The sequence below is a fragment of the Chiloscyllium punctatum genome, chromosome 9, assembly GCF_047496795.1.
Source record: "Chiloscyllium punctatum isolate Juve2018m chromosome 9, sChiPun1.3, whole genome shotgun sequence".
NCBI classification, from domain to species: domain Eukaryota; kingdom Metazoa; phylum Chordata; class Chondrichthyes; order Orectolobiformes; family Hemiscylliidae; genus Chiloscyllium; species Chiloscyllium punctatum.
Genome location: NC_092747.1, coordinates 113,802,475 through 113,822,130, shown reverse-complemented (window position 1 = coordinate 113,822,130; position 19,656 = coordinate 113,802,475). Strand labels below are relative to the sequence as shown.

Below are 19,656 nucleotides of genomic sequence, written 5' to 3'. Positions count from 1 at the left end.
TGGAGGAGATACGAAATGAGTATTTTGCATCGGTATTTACTGTGGAAAAGGATATGGAAGATACAGAATGTAGGGAAATAGATGGTGACACCTCGAAAAATGTCCAAATTACAGAGGAGGAAGTGCTGGATGTCTTGAAATGCATAAAGGTGGATAAATCTCCAGGACCTGATCAGGTGTACCCTACAACTCTGTGGCAAGCTAGATAAGTGATTGCTGGGCCTCTTGCTGAGATATTTGTATCATCGATAGTTACAGGTGAGGTGCCGGAAGATTGGAGGTTGGCTAACATGGTGCCACTGTTCAAGAAGGGTGGTATGGACAAGCCAGGGAACTATAGACCAGTGAGCCTGACGTTGGTGGTGGGCAAGTTGTTGGAGGGAATCCTGAGGGACAGGAAGTACATGCATTTGGAAAGATAAGGACTGATGAGGGATAGTCAACATGGCTTTGTGCATGAGAAATCATGTCTCACAAACTTAATGGAGTTTTTTGAAGAAGTAACAAAGAGGATTGATGAGGGCAGAGCAGTAGATGTGATCTATGTGGACTTCAGTAAGGCATTCGACAAAGTTCCCCATGGGAGACTGGTTAGCAAGGTTAGATCTCATGGAATACAGGGATAACTAGCCTTTTGGATACAGAACTGGCTCAAAGGTAGAAGACAGGATGATGATGGAGGGTTGTTTTTCAGACTGGAGGCCTGTGACCAGTGGAGTGCCACAAGGATCGGTGCTGGGCCCACTACTTTTTGTCATTTATATAAATGATTTGGATACAACTATAAGAGGCATAGTTAGTAAGTTTGCAGATGACACCAAAATTGGAGGTGTAGTGGACAGCGAAGAAGGTTACCTTAGATTACAACAGGATCTTGATCAGATGGGCCAATGGGCTGAGGAGTGGCAAATGGAGTTTAATTCAGATAAATGCGAGATGCTGCATTTTGGGAAAGCAAATCTTAGCATGACTTATACACTTAAACGTAAGGTCTGAGGGAGTGTTGCTGAACAAAGATACCTTGGAGTGCAGCTCCTTGAAAATGGAGTCGCAGGTAGACAGGATCGTGAGGAAGGCGTTTGGTATGCTTTCCTGTGTTGGTCAGAGTACTGAGTACAGGAGTTGGGAGGACATGTTGTGGCTGAAAGGACATTGGTTAGGCCACTGAAGGAATATTGCGTGCAATTCTGGTCTCCTTCCTATCAGGAAGATGCTATGAAACTTGAAAGGGTTCAGAAAAGATTTACAAGAATGTTGCCAGGGTTGGAGGATTTGAGCTATAGGGAGAGGCTGAACAGGCTGGGGCTGTTTTCCCTGGAGCGTCGGAGGCTGAGGCGTGACCTTATAGAGGTTTACAAAATTATGAGGGGCATGGATAGGATAAATAGACAAAGTCTTTTCACTGGGGTCGAGGAGTCCAGAACTAGAGGGCATAGGTTTAGAGTGAGAGGGGAAAGATATAAAAGAGACCTAAGAGGCACCTTTTTCACACAGAGGGTGGTACGTGTATGGAATGAGCTGCCAGAGGAAGTGGTGGAGGTTGGTCAAATTGCAACATTTAAAAGGCATTTGGATGGGTATATGAATAGGAAGGGTTTAAAGGGATATGGGCCGAATGCTGGCAGGTGGGACTAGATTGGGTTGGGATATCTGGCCAGCATGGACGGGTTGGACTGAAGGGTCTGTTTCCATGCTGTTCCTCTCTATGACTCTATGCACATTTAACAAAATAAAAAGGGCAATAAGCTTCATGGGGGGATTATAAAACAAATCAGACAAAAAGAGATATTAGAGAAAATTGACAAAAGCTTGATCAAAGAATTAGGTTTTAAGGAAAATGAGAAAAGAAAGGTTGAGGTAGAGAGGTTTAGAGAAGGAATTCCAGAACTCAGGCCATAAGAAAAGAAAATGGGAGCAGGAGTAAACTACATCGTTCCTTGAGCCTGCTCCATCATTCAATGATACGATGACTGATGGTGGCTACTGTTCAATTTTCCTGCTTACTCCTCATATCACTTGATTCACTGACTAACCAAACATATATCTGCTCCAGCCTTCAAAGGAGTCAATGATGGAACATTCACTATTCTCTGGGCACAGAATTTCATTGATTCACAACACTTCAAGAGTGAAGTATTTTCTCAACATTTTACTTCTAAATAATTGGTCTCACCATAAAACATGTTAGGTTCCCAGTCAGCTGAAACAATATTTTAACAAGCACTTTCAGAATCTTGTTTTTCACAATGAGATCAAATTATTCTTCTCAACCCCAGAAAATATAGGTTCAATGTTCCTCAGACCTTTAACATGGTACTACTCTCCCAGTGATCAGTTTAGTGAATCTCCACCAACCACCTCCATGCAAGCATATCATTTAAGAAATTTTGAGACCCAAACTGCACACTATAATGATTGTAATAAGGTCAGCCAGGTGCACCTCATAGATTGAGTTCCCTGACTGGGGATTGTCCAATCAGAAGTTCTGGTTGACAGACAGAAACAGGAATGTTGGAGGTCCTGTTCACTCTGTGTGCTGGCTCTGAGGAAGCCGGGCCAGTGTTAAGTACCATGCACCTGTAAATAAAGGGTGTCTTGGTGACGGGCTACCAGCCTCTGTAGAGTTATTCCACATATACTACTTCAGATGTGGTCTCATTAAAAGCCTGCACAATTGTAGCAAGACTTCTTTATTTCTATACTCCAATCTTTTTGCAATAAATACCAATATGTGAATTGCCTTGCCAACTGCTTGCTGCATCTAGATACTGGCTTTCTACATTCCACATATAAGCACACATAAGTCTCTTTGAACATGAATATTCAAAGCCTTTACAACATTCAAAAAATGTCTTGTTTCCCTATTCTTAGAACAAAAGAGAAAAATTTCACAATGCCCCCATTATATTCCATTTACTATCTTATTGCCAACTCACTTAACATGTCTATTTATCGTTACTTCCTCTGTATCCTCCCATAATTTACCTTCCTACTCAGTTATTAGAAACCTTAGATGCATTACTCTCTTCATCCAAATTAACATAGATTGTGAATTGCTGGGTCCTAAAGCCTTACAGCTTTCCACTATTCACAGCCTGACAACTTGAAAGCATCCATTTCAGGTCCCCATTTAAGTTTCCTTACAGTCAACCAATCCTTCTCCACGCTAAAATATCATCCCAACTTGCCCAGTGAGGCCTCATCTTGTCTATTAACATCTTAATTGATACCTTATCAATGCCTTTTGGAAATCAAGGTATTCTAAATCTACTTTCTCCTTTATCTTTTTCTCAGAACTGGTGAAGGGTCACGCCCGACCTGCTGTGCCTTTTCCAGCGCCACACTTTATGGACAATTGACAATAGTTGCCAAGCCCACTATTACTGAAACTAGCTTTACATTTCAGAGTTAGTAACTGAATTTAAATTCCACCCACTGTTCTCAACTCATCAGTCTTGCCTTTGAATTACTAGTCTAGTGGCATCACTACTCTGTTATTGTCTCAAGATGGGATCCTCAATACTCAGCTGTAATAGCTACAACTATATTAAAAAAATGTGTACCTTGGAACATTTCCTGAGGTGTAATCAGGCAAACAGATTTTATAAGGCAATTGATAAAGTATCATTGCTAACAAATATTTAAATGCTAAGGGACCAACAGCAGAGAGTGGATAACAATATGTGAATTGTATTGGTGGGATACTGGCAGTCGCTATCAAGGGATTGGTGCCTAAATTTCTTTGTTACTCATTTATATAAATGGCACAAACCTCAGCATGATATTACTATCCAATTAATTATTGATGCCATGGCATAAAGTGACAATAAACTGGAGGGTTACGCAAGAGCCTTGAGAGAAATAGGAAGGAAAGTCATCAAGTGGCAAGATCTAAACTGAGGAATGAGCCATAATACCAGTTAAGGAGAAAAGAGAAACAGAGAGCGATCCATAACGGTCAGCAAGATCCTTAAAGTCAGGAATACAGGCTGAAATAAAGGGAATTGGACTGCCAACGTTTATTTCCACAGCAGCACTGAAACAGACCATTCAAATGAACTGATCCCTGCCATTGTTTTTGTCCACATGAGGCTCCTCTCCACCAACCCCCCCCAACTCCATCGCATTCCATCAACATATCCTTCTATTTAATTAATCTTCACGTATAGCCAGCCTCCACTTACCTGTAACTATCCTATTCATCTCAATCACTCTCTGTAGTAAGCTCCACATTCTCACTACTCTCTGCCTAAAGATGTTAAAACTTCAGCTAAGTCAGACACTCACTTCTCACGCTAGAATGATAGATTGGAGAACATCATTGCAATGACGTCATTGCAATTTCTAATGTATGACTCTCAAGAAATGAATAAGTTTCTTTCTCACCTGATAAATAAAAGCACTCATCCTGGGACTGGCAGAGAGCATGAGCAGGACGTGAGGGAACAAAAGGAAATACCTCTCACACTTCTCCTAAAAAGGAAAAATATCATTTGAAAATAAATATACTCCAACAGGTTATTGACTGCAACTGCAGAATAGAAAACTGGGACTTACAGGGTGAAGCATTGCTGCGGGGCTAACTTACACACAGGGCCTCCCAATCAAACACCCTAACACTGGCTGAAATCCCTGAAGAACAGAGGCAATGAACATCTGTTTTGAAGGTTTCTGACAAGTTCCTGCCAGACCCAAGGGGATGAATCTGGAGAATGGCAGGATGTACTGGTGGAGTATTGGCAGTAGCTGCCAAGGGGTTTATGGGCCCTATACAAGATGGGCAGGATGGTACAGCTTGGAGGAGAAGGCCAGGTTCCAATAGCGAGGGGGAATCAGAGTCAGGACCAATCCTTGGCTTGGCTCAGTTTAGTTGACTACAGGAGACTGGTCCTGTAAATATCATTCAAATAATGTAAAGAAATTTCAAAGATCTGCATGCTTGAAAGTACTTGACAGAACAGAGGGAAAATTACCTCATTTCCACACTGCACTGTGACCTGTGACATGTAGATAACATTCCCCAGAGACTTAATATCTTCACCTTCCCAACCATGGACTGTTTCCGTCAAGATCTGTAGTTCCAACTCCTTCTTCTTCCGCACTTCTTGACATTGCGACTACAAAAAGAAAATAATCAGCATATAACTGTGCGCTGAGCACATTCGAAAAATTTGAAAAGAAAATTCTACCTAGTTTACAATTTGCTACTGGAAATTATAGAATGATTCCCAAAACCAGTCTGCACAATGACCCTAGGTCTGCTGTGAGGAGCCCAGGGCCATCCTTTCACTGGTACTAATGGATTTGTCGCAATAGAAGCTTGGATGCACTCCCAGTTTCTCAGCAAGCATTGGTTTCTGCCAGGAGTGTTAAAGATTGTAGTTTATCTTAATAACTGTCAACACAAGATGTGAAAGGCTGCATTTAACTGATTGGTTCAGGCTTCATTAATTTTAATAATTCAGCACAAACAATATCGAACAGCTGGGGATTTCTGTTGTCAACCACGGAAGTTTTGAGATCTCTCAATTCACTTCAAAAACAGGAACAAATTGCAGCGTTTCACATTGGCGCGCAAAGCAATCTGTGTAGGTTTGAGGGAGACATATTCTGAAAGTACAGCCATTGAATTGATGACACCACCATAGACAGTTATGGAATCCCTCTACATAATTCCATCTGAATGAAAAAGCAGGAGTTTACATTAACTTACTGAGAGATTTTTGAAAGCATTCATGGACCTCTGAATGTCAGGCCAGTCTGGGTGATATTCCTAAAGGTAAAAAAAAAATACAAGTGGACGCATGAGTCATCTAGAAATTGAAAAACCCATTCATGGGATGCAAAAATCACTGGTAAGACCAGCTTTTATTGCTCATCGCTGGATGCTCTTGAGAAGGTGGTGGAGAACTGCATCAGTCCATTTGTTGTAGGTAGATCCACAATGTCATCAGGAAGAGACCTCCAGAATCTTGACCCAATGACACTCAAGGAACAAAGATGCATTTCCCAGACAGGATAGTGTGGCTTGGAGGGGAACTTGCAGGTGGTAGTGTTCCTATCTATCTGCTGTCCTTGTCTCTCTAGATGCAAGTGGTCATAATTTTGGAAGGTGCTATTTAAGGAGCCCTGATGAGTTGTTCAGTGCATCTTGCAATTATACACACTGCTACTACAGTGCATCGGTGATGGAATGAGTGAATGTTTGTTTGTGGATGTCAACTGGGCTGCCTTGTTCTGGATAATCTCAAGCTTCTTCAAAGTTGTTAGATCTGCACTCATTGAGGCAAGAAAAGTGCATTCCTTCACACTCCTAACTTGTATCTTGTAGATGGTGGACAGACTTTGGAGAGTCAAGTGGGGGTGGGGGCGGAGACCTCTCCACCCCCACCCCCACTCCGGCCTATCACCCTCACCTTGACCTCCTTCCACTGATTGCATTTCCAACGCCCCTCCCCCAAGTCCCTCCTCCCTACCTTTTATCTTAGCCTGCTGGACACACTTTCCTCATTTCTGAAGAAGGGGCTCATGCCCGAAACATCGATTCTCTTGCTCCTTGGATGCTGCCTGACCTGCTGCACTTTTCCAGAAACACATTTTCAGTTCTGACCTCCAGCATCTGCAGTCCTCACTTTCTCCTCGAAGACTTTGGAGAGTCAAGAGGAAAGGATTCTTAGCTTCTAAAGCCACTGTATTTATATGGCTAATCTGGTTCAGTTTCTGTTCAATAACCAACCTCAGGATATTGATAGTGTCAGATTCATGCTGATAATTCCGTTGAACAGTCAAGGAGCAATGGTTAGATTCACTCCTGTTGAAGGTGGTCCCTGTGTGGGGCGAATGTTGTTTGCCCCCTATCAGCCCAAATGTGGATATTATTCAGGTCTGGCTGCATTTGGACATGAACTGCTTTGGTGCCTGAGGAATTATTAATGGTTCTGAACATTGTGCAATCATTAACGAACATCCTACTTCTGACTTTATGAACGAACTCCTGCAGCGATAATCTGGCACTCAGATGACTGGGCTCTAATCACTACAACCATCTTCCTTTGTGCTGGTTATGGTTCAAATCAACAGTGGTATTGCAGCTGTTCTGGAACAGCTTGGCTAGGGCTGCAGCAAGTTCTGCATCACACATCTTCAGTACCATTGCCAGAAAAATATCGCACAGAACTGAAAGGTGAGACTACTCTGTCCCATGACTATCTATCTGACGATTTCATTTTGCTGATCTCTCCACAACAAAATAAGCATTTAACAACTCAACTAGTGGGGAGAAGGGCAGTTTATACTGACATGTTGCAGAACAATAGAAAATATTCTGCAAGTAGGTTCTATTTCATTGACAAGTTGTTTTATTTCTTCCCCAAACATTTAACATCATCAACATCACCAAAATGAAAGTAATTTTTGTATCATAAAGATGGGGATGGCACGGCACGGTGGCTCTCTGGTTAGCACTGCTGCCTCACAGCGCTAGGGACCTGGGTTCAATTCCAGCCTTGGGCGACTGTCTATGTGGAGCCAACACAGCCTCCCAGTGTCAGTGTGGGTTTATTCTGGTCTTCCGGTTTCCTCCCACATTCCAAAGATGTGCAGGTTAGGTGGATTGGCCATGGTAAATTGCCTATATTGTCTAGGGATGCACAGGCTAATGCATGGGAAATGCAGAGTTACAGGTATAGAGTAGGGCAAGAGTCTGGGTGGGATGCTGTTTGGAGGGTCGGTGTGGATATGATGGGCCAAATGGCCTGGTTCCACACAGTAGAGATTCTATGAAACCAAAAAGATATGGTGATGTTGGATAAGTATTTGAGAAGCAAGATTATATGTCAGGATACAGAAAAGAACAGCGAGATGTGATTATAGTAATCATTTCCAATTGGCATTAGCACCAGATCTGATACAATGATCTCTGTATTGCATTGAACATAAAGAATGTGAAGTATATGTATCAAATGTGTTCACTGCCCCAGGATGTTCAAACAGAAGCCTCCTTCATAACCAAATACATCAGCCACATTTCAACCTGTTCCTATGAAAACACTTGCCAGATACCAGGAGCTTTATTGTTATTGAAGCCAATGAAATAACTAAAATAATGAGAGATAGAAACTGAAGCTGAAAGCAAAAACATCTTTGCACTGTCCAATAAACTTCTCAAGCAATTCCACATTTATGATTAAAGTCATTTACCCATTCTATCAACAGATTGGTCAATGATCCAATCGACTGCTTAAGACTATTTGAATGACCAGTAAATTAATTGGCAACCAAGAGAATTGTTAACATAGTAATAAATTTGTCCATGATGTATGATTGCTAATTAAGTAGATTGCCAATTAAGTAATACATTTATCAATGAACTACAAGAGTCATCAACCTATTATATTTGAGTCATGAGGCACGGTGGCACCAGAAGGCTGGGTTCAAGTCTCACTTGCGTACAGGTTGTGGTATAGCATGTCTGAGCAGGTTGACTGAAAATACAACTAATGGATGTAAATGAGTATTGAGGTGAGCCAGACATGTTGGTCAAATTCTGTACCTGAATTCAGGACATAGCACCTTGTTACACAAAGCTTTGTGTGATCACTAAATTACAACACTTTTCCCTATATGTTCTCCATCAAGAGAGATAACTCATTTGATAAAAAAAAACTCATGAAATTACATTTCTGCTCCCATCCTCTACTTTACATCTCTTTATACTTACAATTATACTTCCACAAGTAACAACCCGCAATGAACTGGTCAGTCTTTATGGACTGCTGGTAAAAATATCATTGGTTATGAGGTGCTTGACCAGTCAATGATGAGTCATATTACCTACATACTCATATCAATTATTTGAAAAGATTGGGAAAATATAAAAACCAGCAGAATTTAAACTGACTGGGAACTTCTTCTCAACTATCCATTACTCGCAGGTGGAAATTCTTTACCTCCATGTGACGCTCCAGCTCTTTAAGCAATGTTGGGTATTTGTCCAGCCTCATAAATGGTTTGCTGAGGCTGGTAGTTAGCATAAGAATCCCTGGGCTGGTTGCTCCTTTCATTTCCATAAATTCTCCCAACTCCTCACTGAAGAAACATAAACATAGTCAAGAGACGAAAAAAGAACAATACTGGATCCATTACATGGAAACTGTAAACTGTTTGACTCAGTGTTGTGTTCTATCAAAAAGGGAGATTTACAGAGGCTAAGGTGCGTGTTATGGATTGAGACCTGTTTGCTCAGCGTATTTAGAAAAATAGAAGGATTAAGCAAGGCAATAAAAAACTTCTGTTTGTAGAGAAATCAAAAGTAAGAGGCCATGTGAGAAGCAGCCAATACACATTAAAAAAGATTACAAGAAGTATCTTCATAAAGAACATGAGATGCTTTTGCTCAGTGAACAGAGGATTAATCAATTACAGCATCAATTACTCAAAATCTATAGGAACTGAACAGAGAACTGGGGCCATAAAATCCACCCTTGAGGGAGGTTTAAATTCATTAGTCAAGCCAAAAGTTTTGTGCTGTGCTCAACTTCAGTCTTGGTAAATCCACCAGTCTGACACTGCTGGTCAGGGTCCTGCAAATAAACACTGCTAAGTTGGCAATACATATCTATATTTATGTATTATGAGGAAAACATATTGAATTATTTGAACATCTACTAGATTTAAAAGGGTTTGAAGGGAACCCTGAGTGATTTCTTGGAAATTTGTTCAGCTCTTTAACATAGGCTGTGATCTATTTGCAGATTATAGGAAGTCATACTGACTCCAGCAAATAGCCAAACAAATTGTTTAGGGAGACAAAAGATGGGCATAATTGCCTGGTTTTGGAAGAAACTATGAAGCTTCAATGCTGATGACTGCCTAGAAATTCTTTCTGGACTCACAAACCGACAGAATCAAAAGGAAAGAAACCTCCAAAGCTGCAATAAGGCAGCAGGTCTCCCTCCCTTTCTTCAGTGAAGTAGATGGGAACCCAAAGAAATTTCTAAACCTCAGTACTTTGACTATCTTGTAAAGCCAGAGAAGCTAAGCTGTGACCTTTATCTAAAGACTTGGATCTAGCTTGATTTTTATCCAAACTGAAGACTTGTTTCTAAGATCATCCACTGGTCACAACTATCAACAATTTGATTTTATCAACAAGACGCCCTATGGACTGTAATAATTCATCAAATGTTATCCTTTGTTTTGAGGTCCATTCATCAATAAAATATCATCGCTATAGAATCTTTTGTCTCTACAGCTGTCTTGTGTTGTGTCAGTATATCTGACGGGGATATAGTTTCAATTCTGGATTGTAGCTTATATGACAAACAATCTTTGGCACTTGTTTTTAGGATTGCCTTTTGTTTTACGATGTCCAGATTATTTTAAATTAATTGAAGTAATCTGGTGAAAGTTTCTTTGTTTTTGGATAGCAGTAACAAAGGGAAACTATTGGCAATTTTGGTGATTGGATGAAAACATTTATACTAGTGTTGCAACTCGTGGTGTCAAGGGGGCTTGATTATCAGCACATTCTGCTCATGACAGTGGTAACGGCACACACACCCCATAAGCAGCATGCATTTCACAACAGGGCATATGTATTACCCACCGGCTATACCTTGGGATAATTGGAGTGTGAAATTGGAACAGTTATCCCCAATGTTGCCAAGTCTTATGTGCATTTTGGTGCCTCTGTTCTATGCAGTGTCTATTACCCTGGGTACTGGAACTTGTCATATACCTGTACTCCGTGAGGACATGCACAGCCCAAGGGTGATTGGCACAGTATGCGAGATAAAGGCTTTTCATTTGGGACATTAAGTTCCCAAAGCATCCTCCAACCTTCTGCTGGGACTCCGGTAACCTGTGCACACAAAGAAACAGAGGCACAGAGCAGGCATACAATTATTTTACAAGTATTCCCAATAAACTTTTGATGAACAAACAATTGTTTGAAATTTGCAGGAATCACAACAGGTCACCATTTCAAACCAATTTGAGGAAATCATCATTCCGACATCAAAGAGACTTTGATTACTTTGAGAGCAACTAGGGATTGGCAATAAATGCTGGCCAACCAGCGGCACCACACCCTACAAATGAATAAATAAAATAATTTTAAATCTGCACATTACTGACAGTGTCAGCATTTATTATTATGCTTGTGATGGTAATGGTGCAGTCCAGAGAGGACTCCATGATTTGGATCCAGCAATAGTGAAGTAAAGTTAATAGATTTGCAAGTTCAGATGATGTGCAAATTGGAGGCAGCTGCTAACTTACATGTTGCACTGTGATCACGTCACAATGATTGTCCTCAGTACCATCCCTAGGAAACTAAATTAAACACATATCAACCTCACACTCAAGTTACATTCTGCTTACTCACTTAACACAATTATTTATTCAGAAAGAAACTTCAATGTCAACATTGAACACCTCAACCAGAGGAAAGAGGAAGGATCAGGGCCAAGAGAGTACTGCACAATTGGAGAGAGTGTCAATTGGTTAGAGGGTCAGAACCGAGAGAGTGCCTCTCGGTCTGAGGGTCAGCACCATAATAATACCACCTGGTTAGAGGAACAGGACCGAGAGAGTACCGTATTGTCAGAGGGGCAGTACTGAGGGAGTGTTGCAGTATCTGGGAGAATGCTGCAATGAGGGTCAGTACTGAGGGAGTGTCACAGTGTCAGAGGCTTATCAATGAGAGTGTTTTTGTGTCATAGAGTGACAACTGAGGCAGTGATGCACAATTGGAGGATCAGAATTGAATCAGTAGAAGGTCAGTACTTAGGGAGCACCCACTGTTGGAGAGTCAGTACTGAATCAGTAGAAGGTCAGTACTTAGGGAGCACTCAATGTTGGAGGCTAAGTGCTGAGACAATGCTGAATTTTCATAACAGCTACTGTTTAGTGTCCCATCAATTTGGAGGCCACTTCTTTGCTCTCAGGTTAACATAAATGATGTCATGGCACTTTCCATGGAGAAACAATGGGATTCTCCATTTTATCCTGGCCAATATTTATCCCTCAAACAAAGGTGTAAGAGCAAAGTAGAAACACGTACAGCTGGAGAAATTCCACAGGTCTGACAACTTCTGTGGTGTGAAAACAGAGAACATGTTTCAGATCCATTGACCCTTCTTCAGAACTGGGTCCGTTCTGACGAAGGCTCATTGGACTGAAACATTAACTCTATTTTCTCACCACAGATGCTGCCAAACCTGCTGAGTTTCTCCAGCTATTTCTCTTTTTGTTTCAGATTTCCAGCATCTGCAGCTCTTTGCCTTTTTTGCTTACAAGATCAAAGTATTTGTCTGTTAATTTCATTCCTGATTATGGAAACTTGCTACACTCAGTGTCAGTTTTAACAGACTGCAACAGTGATTACATTTCAAAAGTACTTCATTCATTGTGAAGCACTTTGGATATCTAGAGGTCATGAGTGAGGCTATGGAAATGCAAATTTGAGGTAGAAAAGCAAATGCTTGCTGAAACTGTTTTTTTCTGCATTTCATATACATTGAAATAATAGCAATCAGAGTCCTCCAATAGTTCTTTCAGAATTACTCACTTGGTGCATTCTTCTAAAGACTGAACAAGGTTTTGTTGGAAAGAGCAAATATCCTCCAGGTTGCCCATCAAATATCCCGTGTCAGTAGAACTTAACCTGCAAGCAGACAAAAACTTGATTTTAAATCAGCATATCCGACACATTATCACCTGCCTGCATTTTGTTCAATTTGTTCTCATAAGGTGGGTGCCACTGACAAGGTATCCATTTAATACCTATCCTCAACTAGCCCGAGTACTAGTTTGTAACGGTTAAATGACTCGCTACACATCTTCAGAGTGAAAAACACGGGTATGGTACTGGAGTCACATATAGGCCTGGACTGGGTAAGTGAGTCAAGATTCTAACCATGAAGGATATTTGTGAACCTACTGGGTTTTTGCTCTAATTCTCTCGCTTTGCCTTGCTTGTCAGACATGAATCTCAGATGAACCGCAACTTTTCTAGCACTGGGAAAACTGAAGACATCGTCTCCATTCCTTATCACAAAGATGGACCTTTTCCACAAAGACAGTCTACTCCACCTTCTTAATATCACCCTTCTCCAAATCTACTTTAGCTAATCTGTTGAAACTATGCTTTTGTTACCTCTATACTCATCTCTTCTGGCTGGCTTCAAACCTTACATTTAAATTATCATTCATCCAAAACTCTACAGTCCATATCCTAAGTTGCACCAAGTTCTACTCAGCCAACACCCTGTGCCTACACTCTGTCCCCTGTAGACTTCCAAGCCCCAGATACACTGTCTGTAAAAAATGCTATGGAAACATAGTTAAGATACAAGTGAGCATCCTACAGAAAACAATGTGCTTAAATTTAGCATAAAAAAACATTGAAAGCAAAGTCACAGAAATTGGTCTCACTTATCACTGGCTTGCAGAGGTCGCAAGAAGGTTGAGAGAAGTATCGTTAGCTCCTCTGCATAATCGCATTCTATTTCGAGAATATTCTGCAGCACCTGCAGAAAAATAAAGTTTCAGGACACAAACGCAATAAAAACTGAGAAGCAGTAAAAAAAAAGTTGCCATGACGAAATACTGAGAGTAAAGGAGGGCAGAATGGTGAACAGGAACTGTTGCCCTTCCACAGCTCACACTGATGCACTCTCAATTAAAGAGTCCAATGGGATGGGCCCAGCAGATCAATTCCATGTTTGGGGCCAGGAAAATCAGGATTGATGGGTCAGAGTGACTCAGTCACTGTACCGCAATGGTGAGATGGCAGCTCAAACTCATTCCAGGTTCCCAACTCTTTCTCTTTGGCATTCCTTTTCAATTTATATTTCAATTTGTTAGTAGCCAGTAAAACTTCTTGATCATTAGGGAGCTCCAATTCCCTGACCAACTCTATGGTACTTGATTTTTGTTATATTATAACTTCCACATTGCCTCCTATCTCCCTCTGGACAACTTCTATAATATCATCCCCACTCCTATGATCCGAGTTCCTTTCACCAGTCTGTGATCTTTTCCTAGGACCACAGTCAATTCCAGAATTGATATTGCATGTTCTGCTCTCAACATGTTTAATTAATTTTGCCAATCCGTTGATCTTAGTTTCTGATCATCATCCTGTACATTTTTCTCTGTTGTCCCTGTTATGGCAACATTCCCCCATTCACTGGCTCCTTCTGGTGTATATGTGTTACTAATGCCAATGTTTGGTAGCTCTCCTTTGGGACAAATTGTCTTACTCCATTCTCAATATCAGTGTGTCCATATTTAGTCAGTCTTTTGTCTGCTGTAACCTGCTCCTTGTAGTGTAGGTATGAGGAGTGCATGGTGCCTCATTATTTTCTACTACTTGTTCAGACTCTTTATATGTATACGAAGTGTCAATTAACGTCAAGTTATGCAGGCTAACTATTCTCTTGCCATGTTGCAAATTGCTGCCTTTCCATCACTACCTTGACTTTACCTGGCATTTCTCTTTTGTAATGTACCAAGTCTCTGAGTTAAAATTTATTTCCAAAGCCCCCATACGACAATATAAGGCTCACCGAACTCTCTCTGAAACATCAGCCTCAGGTGCTCAGAAAGAAATTGAGCTAATTGTGGTGCCTTCCCAAGCCAGGGGTGATCATTCATTACCTATAAGAATTTTTGGATTTTCCTAAACTAATTGACATGGTCTGCAGCTCTCATGCATTTGCAGTGAATTATTTGCAGGGACTGCCTACACAGAACAGATGTTAGTTAACAACTTCAATGGTCCACCAAGATTTTATGACAGAATCAGAATAGCTAAGATGCAGAAGATGGCAATTCGGTCCATTTATGGAACTTTCTACCTATTATTACATAATTTCTTCCACAAAGTTAACTACTTAGAGAGACTGTCGCTCTGCTGTGTTCATTACCATGGTGTTCATCTTCTGACTCATCATTAGCAAGTTTCACCTCACGCCAACTGCACACCCCCATTGTCAGTTAGGAATTTAGCAAGTGCGTGCTGTCCAGTCCTGATCCATTTCTCCAATATATCATGCACAATGACTTGGAGTCACAGAGTCATACAGCATAGAAAGAGGCACTTCAGTCTATGTTAACCAATAAACATCAAACTACACTAATCTCATATATCCGTCCTTTATCGATAGTCCATGCCCTGGCATTTTAAATACTTATCCAAGTGCTTCTTAAATATTGTGAAAGTACTTGCCTCAAACATCCTCTCAGACAGAACATTCCTTATATCTACCACCCTCTGGGTGAGTGAAGAGGATTTTGCTCAGATCTCCACTAAAACCCTTACTTCTCATCTTAAATTTATATCCTCTGATCTTAGACATGTCTGTCTATGCCTCTCATTATTTAGCATACCTCAATCAGATTCCCCCCCCCAACTCAGCCTCTTCTGCTCCAAGGAAAACATGATGTGGAGGTGCCAGTATTGGGCTGGGGTGGACAAAGTCAGAGGTCACATGACACCACCACTCCGATAGCTTACGATTTCAAATAAACCTGTTGGACCTTAACCTGGTGTTGCGTGACCTCTGACCAAGGAAAACAAATGCAGCCTATCCAGTCTCTCCTCATGATTGACATTTTTCATCCCACGTAACATCCTGGTGAATTTCCTTTGAAATTCTTTCCAATGTCATCACATGCTTCCAATAGGGAATGACTAGAACTGCACACAGTATTTCATCTGTAGCCTAAGCAATGTTTGATGAAGTTGTAACACAGCTTCCTAGCTGCTATATTCTATGTTCCAGCTAAAGAAGGCAAGCATTCCCTATACCTCCTTCACCACCCTATTTCCCTGTGCGGATTCCAACAGTGATCTATGCACTTACTTTTTGTTACTATATAATATTGCAAATTTCCTAGATCTAATTGCTATGTGTTCAAACAGGAAGTTTTTCCTTTCTTTTCTGGAAACTATTTTCTCCCAGAAATCTTTTTGAATATTTCTGACAACTGTTCCAAACATGTGTTTTAATGCCAGTTAATAGTGTAAATTAATCCTTTGCTCAATGCAACAATTTAAAAATATTGAATTAGGAACTTATAGGTAAATTTTTCCAATCTTGTGTACAAACTGTTAAATTTCATTGAATATTCTTGTACAGAAAATCCAGCTTGCTTTTTAATGTTTCCATGCATAAACTTCAGCAGAATTTCCCAAACCTTCTAAAGTGACCAATTGTTGAACCTTTCACGCAAAGAATACAACTTGTTTTACTTCACAAAATATGGCTGGGGAGCCTTTGACATTTCACACTTGGGTTCAGCCATTTTTCTCCAAAGTAATTCGAATTCCAATTTTCTGTCTGAAAGGAATCTTTGTTGCCAACCTCCAGCTTTAACCAACCATCCTCTACTATCACTGCTAGTAGAACAGATTCCAAGCCAGTCTGGCAGACTGTAATCAGGACATATGTATGCTTTCTTTGGGAAGAGAGTGCATTGACTTCCACAGTCTTACCCCTCTCATTCTACATAAACTGTCCTACATGTTCCATATCACACTCAGAAAATTAATTGTTGAAATATGTTCCTTTTTAACCTTAAATAAAAGCATTCACAAGCGCAACAATGGGATGAACCATTCGCACTCAATGGCTAAAGGGAGTAGGTCTCAGTCCTGCCAAGCCCTCAATGTTTGCAGCACCCTGCAAGTCATGGCACATCTTCTCATTCAGCTAGATTAGCTGCATTGCCTCAAATACTGAACCCTGCAGCTGAAGGCACAAAGACAATGGGGCACAGACCAGGCCAGGAATACTTGACTGCTAGATCCTGTCTCAACCAAAGGAGCCACTGAAATAAACAGCATCGTGAGAACATGCTGAAATCCAAAACTCAAAATGCATTTCTATAGCACTTTTTGCAACCTCAGAACATTGCAAAGAACCTTACAGCCAATGAGGTACATATGGAGAGTAGCTATTACAGTAATGTAAATGCAGCAGCTAATTTGCATACAGCAGAACCCCACAAAAAAATTGCAAAACTGAACAGATAATTTGTTTTAAAAGTTGTTGTTTGAGGGATAAATATTTGTCTCAGTGCACTGCCTCACATCCAGGAACTCTGTAGCACTTCATTCAGGCAGAGTGTGAATCTTAATTTTATTCTATGTGATAAACCCATCCATCCAAATTCGACACAAAACAATGAAAGTTGCTGTATAAGCAACAGATCACAGCCGGAGTGTTCACTTCACATTGCTACAGTTTTGTTCCATAACTTTAGCCCAGTCATTCAGAATGATGTGAATTGCTGAAGAAATAATAGATAGTGAACTCTTCAAATGCAAGAAGTGAAGTCTCCCTGGGCACAAATATTTCAAACTAATGCAGTTCAAGAAAGACTGCAATCATGGGACAAGCTGCTTTTTATTCATTTTGTCTACCGTTATAAATTGTAATCCTGATCTCAGCAACTGAAATATCTTCATTTGTGAAGCTGAAAAAAATATTAGTGCCAAGATTCAAAGTGAGGCCTGTTTGGCAGGGCTGATCCTGCACTTTCTTACTGGAAAAAATTCACATTGACTAACCCTCCCATCATTGAAAAGGTAAAAGTGGTGCAGCTCAGAGACCCCAGTCAGACTGTGAAACTCCTGCTAAACGTAATGGTAGACATATGTGGACAATCTGAACCATGATACGTTGGTGACATACTAAATAAAAGTACTTAATTAGCTTGAGTAACCTTTATAAAGGATTAAATTGGAGATGAATTTTGAGTTTTAATGCTGTTAGTTCAATCACTCCCTTCATATCTCCCCAAAAAAAGTGTCAGCATATATTCAGTTACTGTCCATGTTAACCCAGTGACTGAGGTTTCACTTACAGTTCACAAACAGGCTATTTAGCTGTTCAGTCTATGCTGCTTTATGCACCACATATGACTCCTCCTACCCTACTTCGACTCTTCTTATCACAATACCCTTCTATCCATTTCTCCCTAACGTATTTAACCAAATTCTCCAATATTAATTAGAATATTCCATCAACATTGTTTGACTTAACCATTCCCTGTCATAGTAAGTTTTGCATTCTCTGGATAAATAAGTTTCTTTCAAATCTTATACTGGACTCATAGTGACTATTTTATATTTAGTGCCTGGATTTGGTTTCACCTACTAGTGGAAATTTTTATTTTCATTTTTACCAGATTAACACCCTTTCTTAATCTCAAATCAGATCACCCCTCGTGACTTCAATTTTCCTTTTTTTATAGTTATCTTTATTAGAAATTTAACATTTTTACAAGTTTACAAAAATAAACAAGACTCTCAAATACAAACATTGATATACAATTAAATCAAATATACAATAGCCAAAATTTAACAAAAGAAAAAAAATGAAAAAGAAAAAAAAACAAAACTCAACTGTCTACTAATCTAACCTACAACTAACCAGAGTGTATATTTAAGTCTCTGCTTGGAATGTGTTAACATCAAATGTAATAAAACCTGTATTCGTGTGGGATTCCTCTCCTAAGGGGCCCCGGACCAGCCAGGTTTGTAATCTCAATCAAATAAAAGCCCTTGTTAGGATAGCCGAAATATCTGTATTCATGTAATTCAAGAAGGGCTGCCATATTTTATAAAATAATTCGGTCTTTCGGTGCACCATATTTGTAAGGAAGTCAAGGGGAATACATTCCATAATTAATCTGTGCCAATTTGAAAGTCCAGGGGGGCCCTCAGCCACCCAGTTCACCAAAATATTTTTCCTTGCACAGAAAGAGAGAATAGAAAATAGTCTCTTCCCGTACATGTCCAGGGAGGGAAAGTTCAAAAAACCCAAAAGGAGAGATACAGGGTCCACTTTAATTTCCATTCCTAAAATTTCTGTCAGGGTACTTGCTACTTTAGTCCAATATCTACAGATCTTATGACAGGTCCATAGGCAATGTACAAGAGTGCCCACCTCTATTTTACATTTGGGACACATTGGAGATGCTCCTGCCTTAAATTTTGCCAATCAATCCGCTGCTATATGGGCCCTATGAAGTATCTTCAGCTGGATAGCCTGGGTTCTGTTACAGATAATAATTCTTCTAGCATTTTCCCAAATATCATTCCATGTTTCTATAGAGATTTCTAGTCCCAAATCCTGATCCCATGTTTTAAGCAGATTATCCATGTCTCCCAATACTTCATCATGTGGTAAATGATAAATAGTACTGACGGAAGATACCCCCACTGGTCATAGGACACTACATTCTCTATCTGATTTATAAAGACTATCTAATAATGTAGTCTTCTTCTATATATAGTCTCAAATTTGGAAGTATCGAAAGAGGTCTCCATTAGGTAATCCGAATTTCTGACACAGCTGTTCAAAAGACATCAGGACCCCATCTTTAAATAGGTCCCCTAGACATGAGATACCCCTGGATCTCCAGAGTTTAAAAGTGGCATCTGTAAACCCCGGTTGGAATCCCCATGCTCCCACTATCGGTGCAAAGGGGGAAGTTTTATGTGAATTACCCTCATTTTGCCGCATTATATTCCAAGCCTTAATTGTGTTTAGTATTATAGGGTTTTTACAGTGATCTGTAATGATTTTCCTCTTGTCTGAAAATAAAAGGTTAATAAGTGGGTATTTTAGATGAGAGGCC

The 19,656-nt window shown here is 40.2% G+C and overlaps 1 protein-coding gene across 3 annotated transcripts in view; it reads right to left on the bottom strand.

Annotated features, from left to right (window-relative positions):
• Positions 1-19,656, bottom strand: part of LOC140481625 (rho guanine nucleotide exchange factor 7-like) — a 141,276-nt gene that overhangs the window by 39,305 nt on the left and 82,315 nt on the right. For all 3 annotated transcript variants that reach the window (XM_072578112.1, XM_072578113.1, XM_072578114.1), the window contains 7 exons: positions 13,438-13,532; positions 12,572-12,667; positions 10,739-10,861; positions 8,949-9,087; positions 5,714-5,773; positions 4,974-5,117; positions 4,387-4,473 (listed from right to left, as the gene is read on the bottom strand). In XM_072578112.1, coding sequence (XP_072434213.1) covers positions 4,387-4,473; positions 4,974-5,117; positions 5,714-5,773; positions 8,949-9,087; positions 10,739-10,861; positions 12,572-12,667; positions 13,438-13,532 — 744 coding nt within the window. The remainder of the gene's footprint in view (positions 1-4,386; positions 4,474-4,973; positions 5,118-5,713; positions 5,774-8,948; positions 9,088-10,738; positions 10,862-12,571; positions 12,668-13,437; positions 13,533-19,656) is intronic.